Here is a 20,234-nt window from a genome sequence, read left to right on the forward strand (position 1 = left end):
CTATAATATTGTTACGGATTATTAAAATGAAATAATCGTCGTGGAAAAACTACTGGGTTCGTAAATGGATGTCCCAATTAATGATTTTACTACACAGTTTTATTGATTTCCAATATTTACATAACAAATAATCTTCTAAAAATGCCTAGTAATCAATTACACTTAAAAATGTTTCTACCCCAGTCACTCGTTTTCACACACCGCACACCTCGCTGGGCCGCACCTCTGGCGCAACTCTCGCCGCAGCACCCCTCGTGGACCTCCGTCGCGGGACTCCGCCGCCGCACTCCCACTTCCCTTCGCCGAGGATCCGCTCGACGCTTCGCTCGGAACTTCGCTCGGAACTTCGCTCGGAACTTCGCTCGGGACTCTCGCCGCACCCGCGGCACTATCGCACAGACTGTCGCACCGGAACTCCGCCGCACTCGCGGCACTATCGCCCAGACTATCGCACCGGAACAACTGCACTCGCCGAGGAAGTCCGACGCACCCGCGTCACTATCGCCCCGAAACTCCGCCGCGCCCGCGGCACTATTGCCCGGATCATTTCCCAACTGAATTGCAGAGGCCGGCGTCCTGGGCTTACATAGGCCCAGGTGCCACTTCTAGTAGTATCGAGCGCGGCTGGGGCCAGTCGCGTCATTCCGCGCCGACCCGACGCCAGAAATATCGAGACTGGCTTCGGCGGCCCGCGGAACTCCCCAGCTGCAAGGTGTCAGATAACGCCGCAAAGGCAGAGCGTCGCTAGGGCAGCGGAGGGATGGAGGGGGGGGGGGGGGAAGCGACGACCCTTGTAATCTACCAGGCGCGCGCGGCACGTCTTATGTTGCGGCGGCCACGTGGCATCAGTGGCCGTGTGGGGTCGCCAGCCAGCTCCGAACCTGCTCGCGCCGCGGCCCTGCTCACATTCGTAACAATATATTCCTTTGAACTACTAAGAAGCTGTCTTTAAAATGACAGAAATTTTAATCAAGCATTTTGTGTTGCTGGAATATATATATTTATTTTGTGGATGTGCAAGAATATATGTAGGGAAATGAACTTCGAGTCACAATAAGTGGACTTATTTTAACTGACGTCGATCAGAGAAGCATTACTGTAAGTGGAAACCAGTTACATGAACTATATTTGCACAAGCAATTGATTTTACTGATTTCGTGTTATATTTGAATTATCAAGATCAATACGGACCACGTCGAAACCCAGCTCTTACGGGTTTGCTGCAAGATTTAAGAACTGACTTCACTAGTGAACAATTGGAGGGCGGTTTTACATCGGTGAATCGTCGACAGTCTTACAACAGACTTCCGGAGCCAGAGTGGTCTACCGCTGTTGTAGGATTTCGGCACTCCGAGAGACATAGTGTCCTGTTTCGAAACTTCGGCGGATTCCAGTACTATCACCGTGGTGGTGTGGAGAAGGACCCATATCACAGTCATTAACGCTAGATGAAAACTATCATTTCCTAATGTAGGAAATACGATGAACCCCATTGTAAATGTGATATGTAAAACATGTATTTTGTTATATTGTGATTTGTGTAGGGTTATAATGTGTTGTGTGTAATTTTGAGTAGTGATATAACATTAGTTAAAATTCAAGCAAAGTATTATTTTTACTTCTGTTTTTATTCTTCATAATGGATCCTCATTTGTTTTACAGCCTTTTTAAGTGCTTTGATTCAGCCTTGCATTTTTTCCCCGTATACTCGGAGGATACCAGAAATAATAACGTATTTATTGACTTTACTAAGCCGAGTAATTTTTGAAATGTTGAGAAGTAGAGGATTTTGTGGACTCCTAACTGATATTTAACGTAAATATTTCAACACACTACTATAGGTAACTGTCTAATCAATTGCACTACTACTATATTTTATAATTTGAATGTTAGCTATATTTAACCAGTACATAATCCCATATGCTAAATAAGGGTAATTTATAACTAAATTTCATTTTTCGTACAATAATGTCTAATTCTATGCAGATTGAAAGCTGTTGTTTTCCGAAATAATTGTATTAACTTCATTTCCTTCCGATTAAAGTAATTTGTTAATATTAAATATTTTCAAGGGTCTGCAATGGCGCCCAATTCCCGATAATGTGAATACTACTTCCAATCACCGACGAGATTAACATTTTTTTGTTTGTTTAGCTGGTATCACTATATCTTAATCGGAGGCATAGTTTATTTACGCAGCTACTTCTCACTGGTAGGGGTTAAACTCACACTTTCGTTGGTGAGACTATACAACATGTTAAAATACTTTAGTAAAAACACTTGTCGGGTTCTTAACTCCTAATTCGTAACTCCAAGGTCGGATTAGCAGCTTTGACGGATTATCGAAGGTCCATATAGTCAGTCAGGGGTTGTCCATGTCTGCATGATTACATGGTAATTCTGTGGAGCTTTATTTATTTTTCTACAGCTTTGTTGCGCCATACTGGTTAGACGCCCAAAATAATTATGTGTAGAGGCATTGTGAAAATAGTTTTATATGACTTTTTTTTTATTAAAGTGACTGTTTTTAACAATGCTAATTCACACTCATTAACCATCATTAGAAGTTATAAAGCACCATTTACACTATGTTTTTGGTGTGAGAATATGGCGATGGATGTTAAAAGTGACCAACTACGTCACAGCATGCTGTATCCTGGCTATTAATACTCCATGCGTATAGTGTGAACACATATATGAAAGTATACATACAATACATTGGGAAAATAAGTTTTAACTAGGTACGCTATAGCAAGAAGAAATCCTCATAAGCAATACTGATTAAGGAAGTCTCTTATCGCGCCGCATCCATGAAAATCAATGTGGAGACGATCGTTGACGGAGTATAGCATGTGCATAACCGCAGGATGCCGACGGTACGTGGCTCGAGAGTCTAGACAGCGTCGCGTGTGTCGTGGCGGCACGGCTGTTGCAGGCGGAAATGTGGCGAATGAGGGGAATGTCGTCTCGCTCGCGGCGGTACAGCCTGCTTCGTAGTCGTCAGCCCCGCCGAGCGCTGTGGCGTGTACGTGCCTACAAGCCATCTACGGCATATAACATGCTGAGAGATGCGTCTGAACACCCTAGTGCCTTTTTGTATCTTCTTTCTGGAACTTATGCGATTAAATTAACGGTGAACTGGGACTTGCCAGATTTAAGTGCCTCGCCATCCTGGCAATAGTGTCATCTAAGTCTGATGTCACGCTATGCTTTTCTCCCACTGTGGCTCAAACTCCCGCAGCGTTTTTGGCTGAATATTCGTTCGACCGCTTTTCTTATAGTGCTCAAAGCAGCTCTCACAGGAATGCACTAAATCGAGCATGTAACCAATTGACAGAGTGGAAACTGGCAACCACTGGCATAGTGTGGAGCGGATGTAACAATTGCTCGGACCAGTTGCTCATCCAGACAGTACCGTGGCAGGGCCTGGTGCAAGCTGTATGTCGCCACGGCAGTCTGCCTCGTGGCCAGACCCGCGCCGTCCGATGCGCTGTGGAAGATGCACGTATTATGGGCAGAAGTTCAGGCAACTGTTGCCGTGTGGGTAGGGTAATAGTTAGGGGGGTTACTGAATACAATGCAAGAAATAATGCGGGGACAAAATAGATGAATGCGATTCGGGAGCATGTGTTCGAAAACCTGAGCGTATTCCTGTCCGGCGCTCTTGATGTCATTCTTTGTCAAACTAATCTGCCGGTTTACTGTAGTGTGTTGTGAAAATAATTCCTAAGATTGCCGTGTTTGTAACTTGTGAAAGGAATTAAACGCGGTGGTACTGAGTGATTATTGTGATGAACTTCAAGAGGCCGCCCACTCGGCCTGCGTGAACCATTGAAACACATCTGGACGTTGGCCAGGGACAGAAAACTCGACGTTTCCTGGCCGCTCCTCAACGGGCGGCATTACATGAATGAAACGGTCTCTAAAATATTAGTCTATCCTGAGAGCCTCAGAAAAAAAGTGGTTTTAAACATTGTTTTAATGAGAAATTTTTCTTTTAGGAGGTAGAATATCATGGGAGGATAGTTATTTTTGTAGAAGATAAAATTGCTGACCATGGCATTAGACCAGCTATTTACTAGCAATTTTATATAGTTTTTGTTAATTTACTAATTTGAAATAACTTGAATAATTATATTTTTTTCATTAGCCTTAACTCTTCCATTATTAGAAGGGCCATCTTATTTGTTCTGTTTTGCACGAAATATTGAACGGTTTACGTCCGACCAAATTTCCAAGTATAAATTGGTGCCGAAGAGGTGGTGTGGGGTGAATTGACTGATGATGTGTATATATTCGTGCCTTCTGCGGATGGGGCTGTCATTGTTTTAACGATTGAAAGATAACTTTCAAAACTGTCGACGTGAACAATCCAGTGTGCGAAATGTTTATAAATAGTAGTTCAACAGAAATACGTTTTGTTAAAATAATAAAATGAATAGTAGTAGTAGTTGTTGAAATGAATTTTGGCACCAGCTGCGTACAACTAAGAAAGTCATGTTTCCCAGCTCTGCGGGCCATTCCACGCGGGGACAACCAAACTGTTGCTGCGCAGCTCTGGTCTCTCTTGTGCTTGGGTTGGTGGATGGGGGGGAGGGAGGCGCTGAACTGGACCGAGAGATAAGCTATCACCTCGTCAGCATCACGCCAGGTGCGCTCGGCACGTCCCGCCGTGCAGTTGGCAGCGCGCTGGGCGAGTCCTATAGCGCGTCTCATCGTGAGTGCGCAGTCTCTCTTTACACTGCTACCCGCGCTGTGCTCTGTTGCCAGATATACACCAGTAGGCAAACATGTACACGCAACTTTGGGTTTTCTAAAGTAATCTTTGGAAATACTTTTTCCTGTTGTATTTCATTAAAAATCATCTCATCATATATATATATATATATATTTTAAATTTCTAAGGTTTCTTAATTGAAACACGTTATCTTGGTTTCAATTGTATTTGTGTACAATTTTTTATAACATTTATTATAATTTTTCGAGGTTTGAGCATATCTCATAATATTATGGAATGCCTTGTTATTAATAGTTATAGTGGTCGACATTGAAATAATAATGTATTTAGCATTGAATTATTTTGTTTTTGTCAGAATGACTACAGATTTGAAAATACCGTCAAATTAATAAATAATTCAACAAGTAGTGAAACTAAAGAAATAAAACTTATTATAATTAAAAATGGTATAAAACTATTTTAATGTTAAACAAAGCCCGATAGTATTAATTTGGCAACACTGGTTGTCATTTACTCTGACCGAAATGTAGCTTCCATCAGCCACTTTCCTTCTGACAGTTCTCAGGTCTCCATCCGCGGAGCTGCGGTCAGTACGTTGTCGTGGGGATATTACACAAATTACGTAGGTTCACGAATTACGGATAAGTCGACACATGGTTGGTGATCTCGTGAACAGAGTGTAACCCGTATATCCGCGTTTCGGAAACTTGAAGGATGCCGTCCTAACTTAACGTGCTCCTTTATTTTTCCAAACAGCACTTTTTAAGGCCCGGTCTCACACGCCATTTTTTCTTTTCTTTTTTTGTCATTACTATTATTGAATGGTTATTTATACAATTTGAAAATTATACCGTTCTTGTATTGTCTTTCTGTAGCTAATATTTTCAGTGCATGCAAGGTATCGGGTGTGTGAGCCCGGGGCTTAAGTCCCCTCACTTTGAATGGTGCCTGCTTGTGTAAGGTTATTGGTAGCAGTTTCCGGTGCTAGAGGACTGGCGTGGAGAATAGCAGGCACCTTGCACACGACTGTAGCGGAACTGATGCTCCTAGTCTGGAGCCTGGAGCCTGGAGCCTGGAGCCTGGAGCCTGGAGCCGCGCCCAGCCCTCCGGCTTGTTGTGTGGCGCGCGCCTCGCCTCTGCACTGCAAGGTCATCGTCCGAGCGAGGAGTAGCGTGGCGGCGTGGCCGCACACCTTCTGCTAAGACCCAGGGCGTTTCATTTTCCGCATTTTCCTATAGCGCTTTTTTTCACAGTGGTAGACATTCAGGCATGGAACATCCGGTATCGAGGGCCTTGCATAACAACTTTCTCCGCCATCTAAAGTTAAGGTCACTGCTCAAATCTCATAGTTGTCCTATGCACGACGAGAAGACTACGCGCCAGTTCAGAGGCGATACCGCGCTAGAAGTACCAGTGAGCGTTGCACTGATGATCCCGCCTCACCAACACAAATACACCCCTGACTAGGTGGGCCCCTTAAGCACAGACCGTCGTAGATTTATTCCAAACTGACTATATAAATGATGTGAAGTAGGTTCATATTTCGAAAACTCGGACTGAATTATCTTTAGGAATCTAATTGTGTTCAAGAGCTGAAATGCACAAGTTAAGTTTTCAAGGATCTACTGTTATTTCACACATCACAATAGCATTCGCAAGCAAACCTGTTTCAGTCGTATTCAATCAAGCCCATTAAGTCAATGTAAATTATGATAACAGGATTCACTGACGCTGGCTGTATGGCTTTTCGAGGACGTTCAGTAACTATGTTTTCCCTCTAAATTGTTAATCGTGCTCATCATCTTTTGATTTAAGTAAAGGAACTATATAGTTAACTTCTTATTTGAAGATATTTAACGATGAACAGTGTCTTAAATGAGTTTCATTTTGCTTGTAATTTTGTGTATTTACCTATACAATTCTTTTTTGGATGTGGCTATGCTGATACGCAGCTAGGCGAAATAGTAGGCGGTTCTCGAGAAAGCAACTCGCCAGCTCAAGCACGCTCGTTCACCTTCGACTGATGGGCTGTCCAAGTCGTGCCACAATTACGTGTTTGCGCCCTCTCGCTCTCGCCTCGCCTCGCAGGCGCTTTCTCGCTTGTGAATCACAAATTTAGCTTTAGGTCATTTATTGCGGGAATCAAGGGTCACTGTTTTATGGTTAACTATTGCTAGCATATATTAACCACGCTATATCTCAAGCAGCAACTTTGTTTGTGAAGCTAAACTTTGTAAAGTTTACTTTTAATTTTGGTTGCCCAAATCTGTGATACATGAAAAATATGACAGTATTAGTATTAATTCACGAATTTCCTGCCAACATGTCGGACAATTATCAGGCAGTATCGACATTACAAATATGTGCTTTCGAGCATAAATTTTTAATCTGAAGGTTTGATTAAAAAAAAGTAGCCTACTTGTGTATTTAATCGCGTATACGGGTTGATGGTCTTAGTTTGCAACTTGCTGTGTTGGTCTGTTCGAGTCTGCTTTGTAAAAGTGCTGGTTACGAAAAATTTGCAGTGCAATGCTATTTAGTTCTCATGTAAACTTTGACATTAATTAATTTTTATCTCTGTTTTTAATTTACTGTTACATTTTTTTCCAGGAGACTCGTGAAAAATTACCAGCCCAAGAAGAAAGACGAAGAAGACTATCAGTGAGTATCCATCAATTATTGTTTATGTATTTTTATCTCAATAGGTAATTTATAGTTCTTATCAACGTACTCTTTTTTATGAAAACAATTATGCCACTGTGGAAGTTAATATTCTTTATAGACATTTTACAACGTTCAAGAGAATGTAATTATGCAGCAACGTATTAAAATACATTTTATTAATGTATATAAGCCACTAGTTGAATATGCCGTTATACTATATATTTTCTCGTTAGTTTATAAACCTCCAAGTGCATGATCCCGAGTGGAAATATATAAGACTGGGATATGAGGTTCATAGGTTCGAATTTGCGCCTAGTGTGTGTGTGTACTTGACGAAGAAATGTTAATATAATTTACATGTTAATACTACGTAAAATAATAATTTAATAAAAGTAAAATTTTACGTTAATGGTTTTTGTAAATTTACTTAATGAAGTAGTTAAAGTGAACTGGCAGTAACAATAGAAATGAAGCAGGCTTGCCAACTTCCACCCGTCCATGGTGGGCGCATGGAAGTCATACTATTATTTCTACGGCGTACAAGATTGTGGGCTTCATAGTTTATTTGAAGAAACTCCACGAATGTTCAATTAGTCTTGTGGTCGGAAATCGGGTAGGGAATTTCAGTAAATGTTAATCGATGCGGTCAGAACCAGAGTGATATAAGTAAATATAGGAAAGTTTTGTGAAAACACGCCTAACAGCCTAGGAAAGAAAAGTTAAGTAGTTAACGAAATTTTGCTACTTGGCAGCACAAATCTTAGAATATACATTATCCCCTTTGGATCAAAAATTACTTATTTGCCTACAAAAATTTCCATATTATAATTCAACTAAATATATGTGTATTCTGTCACTTACCGTCCAATATAGTAGCAAACCTGTGTACTCTAAACACCTGTGTTGCTAGGCGTAATAGGTTGTGTCGCATCCCATGTGTTTATTTTTTTTATTTTGTCCGTTCTTTATTTTAGGAACCATTACTGTAAATGTATTAAGTTTTGATATACCCAATAAGTAAGTGTTGTTTACTATCAGAATGCTCGCAAGATGACTATCGTGACTGATACGCAGGGATAGGAGCAGGCCGTGGGAGATGGCAGTGTGGTGCGGGCGATTGGATGCGTGTCGGGGAAGGAAGGCTGGGCCCAGTGAAAGTAAGGCGCAGGAGGGAGAAGAACCTCTCCATTTGTCTGGCGGCTCTCCCTGCGCGGCGCGTGCGAGGCCCACGTGACGGAGCAGGCTGTTCTCCAGCTTTCATCCGCCCCTCGCCTGCTTGTCTGGAGCCGCGTGTGCCGGGGTACCGGGGTACCGAATGTGAAAAAACGGAGTGTAATATTCTAGGAAACAGTTAACCACTGTACTGAAATGAAAACCTACTGTAACTGTAATGAGTGACCCGGCAGTCAAGGTCAACAGCCGGAATCGATTGGTGCCGGGTCACAGATTGTGCCTATCCATAGAATTTCGGATTAAAGACCATTCACGGTAACAACCCCGTTCCACGAATGTCGACTCGACGAAACGTTTGAAGTCAGCCCCTACGCCCTTCGAGCCATCAAGGCTCCGTCTCGCACGCCGTATTTGTTGTTTAATTCTCGTGTCGTTGATTTTACTATTGAGCGATTCTGTAAATCTGTCGCGATAGCGCTCTTACATTTAATGTTCCGTCTCAGATTGTCTCAAAATATTTAATAAATATTATCTCGTAATGGTAAAAAGTCACACAAGCGGTCATAGTTAAAATAACTTACAGCTCGAAAACATTTCGTAGTAAATAAATAAACATTTCTTAGGATATATCCCTGTGACTATACACATTTTAAAATCCAAGACGGTGGCGACAATGTACCCTTAAAACTAATTTCAGATTCTCACTTGTTCCTCTTTGCCCGACTGTGGGAACACATATAATTAGAGTGACCATAGTTAAATTAGTTAAGCGAAAAGTGTTTAGCATGAATATTTGTCTGGCGATAAACAAAAGCAAATATCGTATTCGTATAGCATATCCTACCTGAAGTCAATATTTAGAACAGAACATTGAAATAAATGCTTTCTCTGTAAAAGATCAGTAAGAATGGCCCTTATAAATGAAAACGCATAATTAGGTATAAAATAGGGGGGGGGGGAATTAAATGGCCCATCTCTGTGGAGGCAATCATAACTGACACAATGACGTTAAATGTATCTAATAATAGCGTCAAAACTATGTTTGAAGGATTTCTTTGTGAATATTATAAATTTTTCCTAGTGAAATGACCACAAGCCAAACATCCCTCCCCCTCCCTGAGAATCCTACAGATCGGGCCCTTGCTGAAAGGCAGTTGCCAAACACGGGGGTTCACTGCTGCAGTCCCCAGTAGAAGCACTGCTCCTGAAGCCAGGGAACCCACCGAGGTCTGAGCTCGACGCACATTGTTCTCGACTGTTTACCTCGGCTTGTGCATACAACTAATACAACAATGTTAACAATTTTTTTTTTTTTACTTTCAGATAATCATACACTTATGTTGCGGGTGATTCTAAACCCAGAAGAAATCGGTTTATGCTGAAATAATAATATTTTTTTAACAGTTCATCGAATTGTTATCAGGCACATTTTCGTGTAGGGCAGGGTACTTTCGGCTACTGCGCAATAACTCCGCGCATCATCGGCACGGACTGGACTTCAGAAGCGAGAAGAAGGTTGTGCTGAGCAGACGGACATGCTGTGTGCGGATGTTATGTGATATTTTGTGTACGGACGGGCGGCGAACGGCGCAAGGTAATCATCTCACTGTCTTGAAATATTAAACTCTAACTTTAATACCCGGGGAAATAGTGATATCCAAGTGTGACGTGAAACTTCATCGTGTTATATGTCAAACGAAAGAAGAAAAATTTGTGAGTCTCTTAGTATATTCACAGCAAGAATTATTTTTAATGAATTGAATATTTTGCTAATTTTGTGATTTAAAGTAATTGGGGCTATTTGAGTAGTTTTTCTGGGGCTATTTGGGTCAACAATGGGGCTGTTTGGGTCAACACAAAAGTGATTGTTGTGATACCAAGGATATATTTATTAAATGTAAAGATGGTTTTTGCTAATATTTATTATATCACACTACATTTATATAAAAAAGTTTTGTTGCACACCATATTATGTAATTTTATCTCACTGTTTTTTTTCTTCAGATGGTTCGCACTTACAAAAGGACTGGTGCATATTTAAAGTGGACACGTGAGCAGCTGAATTTAGCATCCAAAGTTGTTGGAGTGCCGTTTAAGCATGATAGCAGCATCAGTTCATTTCAGCATACCATATGAAACTTTGAGGAGAAGTGTGTATACAGAAAGACTTCGACAATCGTACAGTGAGCATCACCTCCAAGAATATCTTTCAAGAAAGAAAAAAATTGGCCACCCAACAGTGTTAAGTGACGAACAAGAGAAGGAACTTGTTTTGAGGCTGATAAACTTATCCAACCGAGGATTAGGATGTGATTCTAAAGGAGTGCGTCTGCTGTTGACAAATATGTTGTGTCAAATAGTATAAAACATCCATGGGGAGAATCTGGAATCGCAGGGAAAGATTGGTTCCTTTCATTTATGAAAATACATCTTGAATTATCGTTGAGAAAACCCGAAGGACTTTCAATGGCTCGTGCTGCAGGGGTGAATAAAGGTGCGGTTAATGACTTTTATTCTTGGCTTCAAACTACAATTCTTAAAATTGGAGTCAACTGTAAACCTCAGAACATTTATAATGTTGATGAAAGTGGCCTACCTATGAACAATAGACCAGTCAAAGTTGTAGCTCCAAAAGGGAAAAGAGAAGTAACATCTATTACCAGTTTAGAATGTGGGGAAAATGTTACAATAGTTGCAGCATGCAGTGCAAGTGATCAGTATACTCCACCAATGGTGATATTTAAGGCTGTTCGTTTCTGACAAGAGTATAACGAGCACATGCCATCAAAAACGGTAGTTAAAATGTCGGAGTCTGGGTACATAAACGAGGAAATATTTCTCTTTTGGTTAAAACATTTTAATTTTTTTAGGGTTCCCGGAAAATGTCTTCTCGTGCTGGATGGACATTCTTCTCACAGCTCCCTCGAATGCTTGGAGTTTTGTGAAAAAAATGACATTGAACTTATTTGTCTGCCCCCACACACAACCCATGGACAGAACTGTGTTTGACTCTCAAAACACACTATCATGCTGAAGCCACGCATTATATCCATAGCCATCCAGGTGGAAAAATCAGCAAGTTCAATTTTGGGGAACTGTTCAAAAAGGCCTGGCTCAGAAATGCAACGCCAGCTCTTGCAGAAAAAGGTTCTCAATGTACAGGAATACATCCATACAATCCTGAAATAGTCCCTGAAGAGATATTTTTACCATCGACACTATTCTACACACAGCAAGAACCACCTGGGCTAGAGAGCTCTATTCCATCGACTCCACTTTCTGGAGAATCTGCTTCTACACAAAAATATCGTGATTCCTCCGAGATATCTACTGTAACTTTAACCACGAAGCAGTTGTCTTCAAAGTCTCCAGATTCTCTCAACGCCAGTTAAAACAAATAGTAACAAAAAACAAGGAAGCAGAAAACAAAAATCTCGACTTTTGACATCAAGAGATAATATTTCTGACTGTAGAGCAAAGAGGAAAATAAAACTATTGAAAGGACAACCATGCAAGAAACTAAAGAAAAATTCCAGTGCAATAAAATTTTCACTGTCCAGCTGAAGATTTACGTGAAATATCTACAAATTCATCTTCTGAGGATGATCCAAACGAAGAATCAATGCACTGCGAAGGAACTGATAACACACCGTGTAGTTTTTGTAGCCTACGTTATAACTCCTTGGAATCGCTGAAGAAATGTGACTGGATAGCTTGTCAGCAATGTGCTCGCTGGTATCATGAAGCTTGTGTTGGAGCTGTCGGTCAGAAAATGTTTGTTTGTGGGAAATGCATTTAATGCCTATGGAAACTCGTGTTTCTGTTTACGTTTTAAACATGGTCTTAGTGAACATTTTATTTAGTAGGAAACATTTGTACGCGAAAGATTGCCTAAAGGGACTTGCAGATAACTTCGAAGCACAATTTATGTTATTTAACAGCTCATTTACTCCAGAATTAAATATAATTTTAACGACTCAAATAACCCTTTTCGAAACCCAAATAACCCCACATTTTCTATTATCGACATATTTTACAATGGGTTTGACTTTTATTTCTGTAGTATGCATTTTGATAGATACGACTTCTATAACTGAGATACATGTAATTCAATGAGTGCAATTACAATGTTTAACAAAAATAAAATTTTAAAATCGATTCGAATATTCTCCAGAATTCTCTAAGAGAGAAAATACTTTGAATGAAATAAAAAGGTCCTGGACGGGAAAACAAGTTTTTTAACGTTTGGTAGCGTGTTTTATTTGGTCTTCGTTCATAATTTTGTGAAAAAATTAATGAATAATTTTTGTTAATTTATATTTGAGTGTTTCGGAGATAGGTTAAGCAATTAAACGAGGTTTGTTTGTGACGTCGAAAGCACGTAGTGAAGTAGAATATTTATCGCCGTAGAGACGTGGTGATGCATGTTGGACGCGTGGCGCCGCCAAGCAAGGAGCGCGCATGCGCCGCTCGGTATTGTCGGCGCGCTGCGTGGGCCGGCTTCTCGGGGCGCCCACTTCCTGCCGCCCACCGCCCAGACGGCCAGCTGCGGCCCTGCCCGGCCCTGCCCAGCTCTGTCCTGCCCTGCCCACCCCCTCACCAACCAAGCCCCTCAGACCCTCACCCCCTCAGGCCCTCACTACCCTCACTACCCTCACCCCCTCACTACCCTCACCCCCTCAGACCCTCACTACCCTCACCCCCTCAGACCCTCAGACCCTCACCCCTACCCCCAGCCAATACCGACTAGACTTCAGGCCTGCGCGCACCCTTGTGACGTCACCAACAGTAGGCCATCCTTCCCCCGCCGAGGCGACCTTCAGACGGCAGTGCTGGCCGTTACGAGCTCGGCAAACTTGCACAGAAGGATTTTAGGTTTTTGTATCAAGTGTTTGCTTTTTGCAGAGTAAGGAATCATCAAAATGATTTACCTAGAAAGTCTCACAGTTTCTATAAAAACTGTTACGACATGAAACACCGTACAAGAAGTTTATTTTTTTAAACACATATAACTTACTTTTGAAATCTGTTTTTTGTTAATAACTACAATTCAAACAAGTTATAGAGAATTTATTTAGACAAAGAGTTTTATTTTACGTAAATAAATTTTATGAAATTAAAATAATATTGTTCTTATCTTTATAACATAAATACAAGTTAGAATTGTTACGTACCTATATATTCGTAAATCTAAGTATCAAAACATAATTACATTTATTGGCACTATGAATAAAAAGATTTTAAATTACAGTTCTTTGATGATTTAGTAATTTAATAAAAACAGTGCTATTTTAAAAAGTAAACGACTCCATTTAATACACTTTTAAACTAGTTGAACGTTCATAAAAATTTACAAAAAAAAAAAAACAGCATGCCACGAAGTTAAAAAATGTTACATTTTAATGGTTTATTTTTGTTTTATAACTATCTGAAAACGTATCCTTTAAACTGTTTAAGGTAATCCACAATTATTCTGACAAAATTATCAATGTAGCACATATAATAGTAGCTAGGAATGTCCAGAAAATAAGTTATTATTAACATTAAAGTGATCTGCATTGTCATTCACAATTGGAAGTGTTATTTATTCATCTCAAGTATTTATTTAAAAATTTTTAAAAGTCATTTCAATATTACATATTGCCACTTTTTCCACCATAATTGACAACATCAAAATTTCATAATATACACAACAAAAGCCATCTTTTAAAATAAAATCAGAAAACTTTTTGTTATAGCAGATAAGGTAAGAAAGACATCATGTCTTTTAAAATAATGTAACTTTGAACTTTATGACAGTTGCAAAAATACATTGCAAAGATGTAGAATGGTGTGACAATACTGTAAATGGATAAAAAAATGCAATTGCATTTAAAATTGTTTATGGGATTACGCCATTGCTGGTTTGGCGTATGTCCATAAAAATGTTTTTCATCAATCTTCCCCATTGCAAGAATAATTCAAAGAACGAATGCAATTGCAAACTTACAAAAATACGTTACTTTGAGTCCTTAAAATGTAATAAAATAATAAAGATATTAAATCTTAGGTTCAAATCCTTGTAACATCTAAGTATAATTTTAGGAGCTTCCATTGAACTAGTAGAAAACAAAATGTATACACTAATATATAAACTGTATGGCAAGTGCGTTTATTCGATGAACGATATCAATGTTGATTTGATATGAAAGTCCAACAAGTGTCATGGTTATTTTTCATGTATTCATAACACAAGGAAAACATTATGCAAACACATTTTCTAAATTATCGTATTTCCTGACCAAATTTAAGCCAATTTATGTACCTGTGCCAAATAAATTTTATGTAGTCTAAATAATTTGGATGACATTTCATATTTAAAATAAATGTCTAATTGGGATTATTTTATATTTTATGAAAAGTTTTGATAAACAAAATAATATTTAATAAGTTTTAAATGAGGTAAGCAATAACGCATAAAATGTGTACATCTTCAAGAAGGTATAGGTTAGTGCAAAGAATATTGTATCTTTAATCGTTGTTGACAAACATAGCAAATTAACCCCGCATTAAATGACACAGTTCGCAAATATTATTGAACTAATCGTAAGATAAAATACATTTTTTCTTCAAAAAAACTTAAATTGATATTTCCCGATATGACAGTAAACACATTTCAAACTTATATTTCTGTATTCGGATGATTATCTAAATTGAATTATTGATAACGTTCTTCCAATGGTTGTGAATTAAAATATTTCAGACGATTGCAAATATCTTTCTCAACTTTTGTTATAACTTTATGAAAATGTAATTTTAATCATCAGATTTTAACCATGAACAGTTAATATAATGTAATGCATTTCATAGCAAAAATTGATTAAAACCACATCAATTTAGTTTTAAACACAAAATCATCCAATTGGAGAAGCAAAGAGACTTGAATAAATTAATATTATTTTAATAAATTTTATCTAAATGTATGTAGTAATAAATGCTCACTGACTACATATGGTTTAACTGCAGTGCGTTTTCGCCATTGAAATTTTTTTTTTTTTTAGTAATATGTACGTAGTGTAATAGTACTCGTACTTTTTAACATTATTATTATTGCCTAATCATAACATTTAGCAGCAAATATTATTTTATAGCGCAATATAAAATTGTGGATCACAGGTTTACCAGGTAATTACTACATTTTAAAACTTAAAAACACGTGTGAGCTAAAAGAATTTAAAAACGAATTTTCATGTTTCGAAATGCTTCTTTATGTGAATGATACGCCTTGTGTTCCTTTAATATACTCGAATGTTAACGCATGATTACAGAGTATAGTAATACTATAAATTAGAGGTACTGAAACAAACATTGGAATATTCCACATTATACTTAAAGTTACAGCTAATATTCAAATTGTTATATATTTTATTTTGCGCTGGCTTAAAAGTTAAAAGAACTACGTATCTACAGAATAATTAATTATCTTTTAAAATAAAAACTGAAGTTTACATAAAAGTAGTGCTTACTTTCGAAAATAAAAATAAATTCTTACTCGTGACCGTAGACGTGGTTCAAAATTTTCTCGTGGAATAGCTAAAACACATTTCTTTTTAGCGTCTTCATCTTGAGGAAATTTAAAAACGTGCACTGTTTGCCCGTTGGTATAATTCTCTGCAATTCGGAACACAACACTTGTACATAATTCTAAAATATTATGTCATTGCAAAGTGCACTTGAAACCACAAACACTATACGCAAACTGCCGACTGCCACAGAAATCACAACACGACAACGCGTCAAGGCAAGCACAAGATGACTGACTGCCTCGCTCGTTCAGTTAGCAGGGCTAAGAGTCCGGCCAGCGGGCTGATTACGAACACCATCGACGACTAGCGTTATTCTTCACGCGGTAACGAAACACGTATCGCATTTGGTGATTACGACCCACCATGCGATATGCGTTTCGTTATTTTCCACGGTAACGCTAACCTGCGATACGAATCCATGACGTCAGAGGACAAGCAACAATTGAACAATTAATATGTTCGTCGAACAGACTATTTTGTAAGTGAATCATGAATACTTAGTGTTACTGAGAACAAAATAATCTTTTTTAATGCACTAATTTCTTAAATAAAGTATTTAAAGCTTTTTTGCTGCCTTTTTCGTAGAAGTTTAAATTAAAAATGCAGTTAAAGATTTCGCATCGTCATTGTGGCTAACTGCGTCTTGCCATGTAAACATAAACATCGAACGAGAAGCATGTTTAAACTTCAATAGAATGAAAATGAGGCCACTCTACAGGTTACAAAATTAAAGGAACAACTAATTACCACGAACCCGTGTTTGTTTTTATTTTACCTATTATTGATATGATATGAAGAATGGAATTTAACAAATATTTAGTCAAGTTTGGTGTGCTTGTGTAAAATCATAACCTTATACTTCAAAGTTATACATATATGTGGTTATTAGCATACCTAATAAAAACAACACTTTTTAACATATTTCCAGCGGTGAGCTTTCTAGTTTATGTAATCTAATCAGTTAAAATTTTATAAATATATTTTAATACTCATGTGCTTTCGTGGATTTTATATACAAGTGTTTTGAAACAATGTTTCCAAGATATTAGTACCATTCGTAAATAAAAATAATTTTGCTAATATTTATATCATAGGTCACTCAAACATTTTTTACTCCCTTCGTACACTTGGTAAAGTTTAATTACAGTAAATTATTTAAATTTGTGGTTTTCTTGATTAGAGTGCACATGCCGCTATTAAAGAGGACACTGTGTTGAATATTTGTGTTCTCAGTTAAAATAAGCCTTAGAGTGGCACTGGTAAAGTTACTGCTGCCCAACAGAAATCATGGTGTGGTTTATTAAGAGCCACATAGAGTTTGCAGCCAATTTTTCTTCAAATAATGAATGTGAAGCTTGCATGTATCTGTGGATTTAACTGGCAAAGAGGCTTAACAAACGTTTAGGGACATTAAAAACCATTACCATTGGCAAAATATTAGTTTTCTTATTATTTTTTTCTTTAGTGAATATAGCGTTACAATTTTTATGTAAGCAGCAGCCTTCAATTACAATGGAGAAGATATGGGCTACTTTTTGTATTTTCATTTTTTGAAGTCTGTTTTAAACTCTTCAGTGTGTTAGGTTGCATATTCTAAGGATAAAATTAGGCCCATAATGTTTCAATTTAAAAAGATTGACATTTTAAACAGTTATTATGGAACAGTTCTTGAAAATTTTCAGTGTAAGAACAGTATTTTTTTTTATAATCTGAGGATATGAAAGTTCATTGCTATGTTTTTTTAATTGCTGTTTAATTTAATCTCACCAATGACTTAAACAAGTGAAACTAAGTACTGAGTAATTAGAGTAAGTACTGAATAAGTACTGAGTAAACAACTTTGTTTTCAAGATGGCATTCAAGTTGGTTAATGATCCAACATGTATGTAAATTATTAATATGCTGCAATTATTTTAAAAACTGTCTTGAAATATTCAATAATTTTAATTCTCCGCCCCCCCTTTTTCCCATTAAGATAAATTAATAGATTACTTTTTCTCAGCAAGTTTAGAAATTGATGGTTTAATATGTAAAATAATATTCAGTTTGAACAATTTCTGATGTACATGCATACCAATTATTTAATCCATTTTTTTTTAAAATCAGTAATGGATCAACATGATATATGCTGTAATAAAAAGAGCAGCTTAAGCAATAGCTGCTAAGATAACAGCTGACAATATTATCCAAGTTATATTTCTGAGCAGCCTTGACCAGAGAATTATCCAAATCTTCGGTACAGCATCATCATTGGGAATGATGTAGATTCTAGAAGGTGGTTTTGTCCCTCAACCTCTGGTAGACATTATATTGTGGTAGTCATGCATTTTGTTTATCCTATACTTTTCCAAATATTTATTTGAAAATTAAATATATATTTTTTTCAATACTGGTATGCTTCCAATTTGGTTTGAGATTGGTGTAGTGGGTTTAAAATAAGAGTGGTGAAAATTAAGTAGTTAAGATACCTGAAAGTTGACAGAGAGAAATTGGAGGTGTGCTACATTTAAAATGAAACACAAAAAAATGACTTGCATGAACATGGAAGTGTTAATAGTTCATATTAAAAAAAATTTAAATTGAAGTTGTTCTACTCAGAAGTGTATGCAGAATTTTGTTATGAGGGAGGAAGGGGGATGGGGAGGAGGAAAGTGGTATAGAACCACTTAGCCTGCTGTTGGCTTTATTTTTTTTTTTTGGGGGGGGGGGGGGGAATATAGATTTTTCTTTTAGGATTTTGGGGGAGGCATATATTCCTCTTGCCCCTACATATACCCCTGGTAGGTTCATTATTAAAACAAGACCTCTTACAATCCTTGTGTTTTCATAAGATAGCCAAGAAACCTAAGAGTTTTTTTATGCATATTTGTTATAATAGCCATCAGTCACAATCAGTTACATATTAATTTACTGTATTAGTCTTTTATTTAAGTTAAATTTTACTTAATATAGTTAAATAAGCTGTTCAAAGGCTTCATCACATATTTTAAGAAACATTTGATTTGATCTCTAAATACTAGCTCAAAAATTGCTTATTTTAATATTCACACACATCTAAGCACAGATTTAATGGTTATTGGTTATTCTGATGATAAATAGAAAGATAAGAACAGTGAGTGATGATAACAATTCATAAGATGCAGAGTGTTGACTAGGGAGGTGCAAGGAATGGAGCTGTACCAAACTTTATCGCAAGATGAATCATACTAAGTCAATATTTGTTCCTGAATTATCTAACTAAATGCAATGTGTGCCATTTAATTTGTTTGTACTTGTCTCGGTCTCAATAAACATACCTACATTGATTCTAAACTTACAATAATAAAAATTAGTTCAAAATATTTTTTTTATATTCATCCACATGAAACAATGTCTATACTGTATACAAATGGGCTCACTGGCAACAACTAGCAGTTGTACCTGCTGGAACTTGCATTGATAGTCAGCTAGCCTAATGAAATTCTTCCATGTTATATCTTGTTTACACAAAAAAAAAAGTAAAGAATGGTTATATACAAGCATTGTGAAATCTTTGACTGGAAAAACCTTGATAATACTTTTAGTCAGCATACTTTATAGAATGTGTGCTTTGTTATTAGCACCTCCTTTATTATAACTCTGCCTCTATAATACCTAGTGTAACCTATACAATTCATACTGGTAATGATTAATAGTACAATTTAAAAATAATAAAAAAAAAGAGCAGCATTCAAGAAAGATAGCTGGCAGCTGATAAACAACATTCAAGAAAGACAGCTGGCAGCTGATGAGAAGCATTGGGAATATGTGCTTCTGAAATGGTAACAAGCAATTTTATTAAAAATGCATCAAAGAACTTAAAGAAAAGTTAAAAGGCATGCTGGAAGCATGTGCTAAAATTGCCAATTATGAGAAAATATTGTGTTAAGAAATCATTTTTTGTATCCTTACAGACATGTGCATTTATTTTTTTTATTGGACAGGCTATTAATAGTTAATATTAATAATTGTTTAATTATAACCATCCATGGAAATAATTGAGCTATTAAATAATACACTCTTTGTAAATATTTTTCGTTTAAAACCAAAACAAAGTCTGAAATTGCAAAATTTTT

At 37.4% G+C, this 20,234-nt stretch overlaps 1 protein-coding gene across 4 annotated transcripts in view; it reads left to right on the plus strand.

Annotated features, from left to right (window-relative positions):
- Positions 1-20,234, plus strand: part of LOC134543535 (formin-binding protein 1-like) — a 244,063-nt gene that overhangs the window by 155,429 nt on the left and 68,400 nt on the right. For all 4 annotated transcript variants that reach the window (XM_063388376.1, XM_063388377.1, XM_063388378.1 and 1 more), the window contains exon 3: positions 7,349-7,399. In XM_063388376.1, the coding sequence (XP_063244446.1) occupies positions 7,349-7,399 (51 nt within the window). The remainder of the gene's footprint in view (positions 1-7,348; positions 7,400-20,234) is intronic.

Source organism: Bacillus rossius, chromosome 1 (genome assembly GCF_032445375.1).
Source record: "Bacillus rossius redtenbacheri isolate Brsri chromosome 1, Brsri_v3, whole genome shotgun sequence".
NCBI classification, from domain to species: Eukaryota; Metazoa; Arthropoda; class Insecta; order Phasmatodea; family Bacillidae; genus Bacillus; species Bacillus rossius.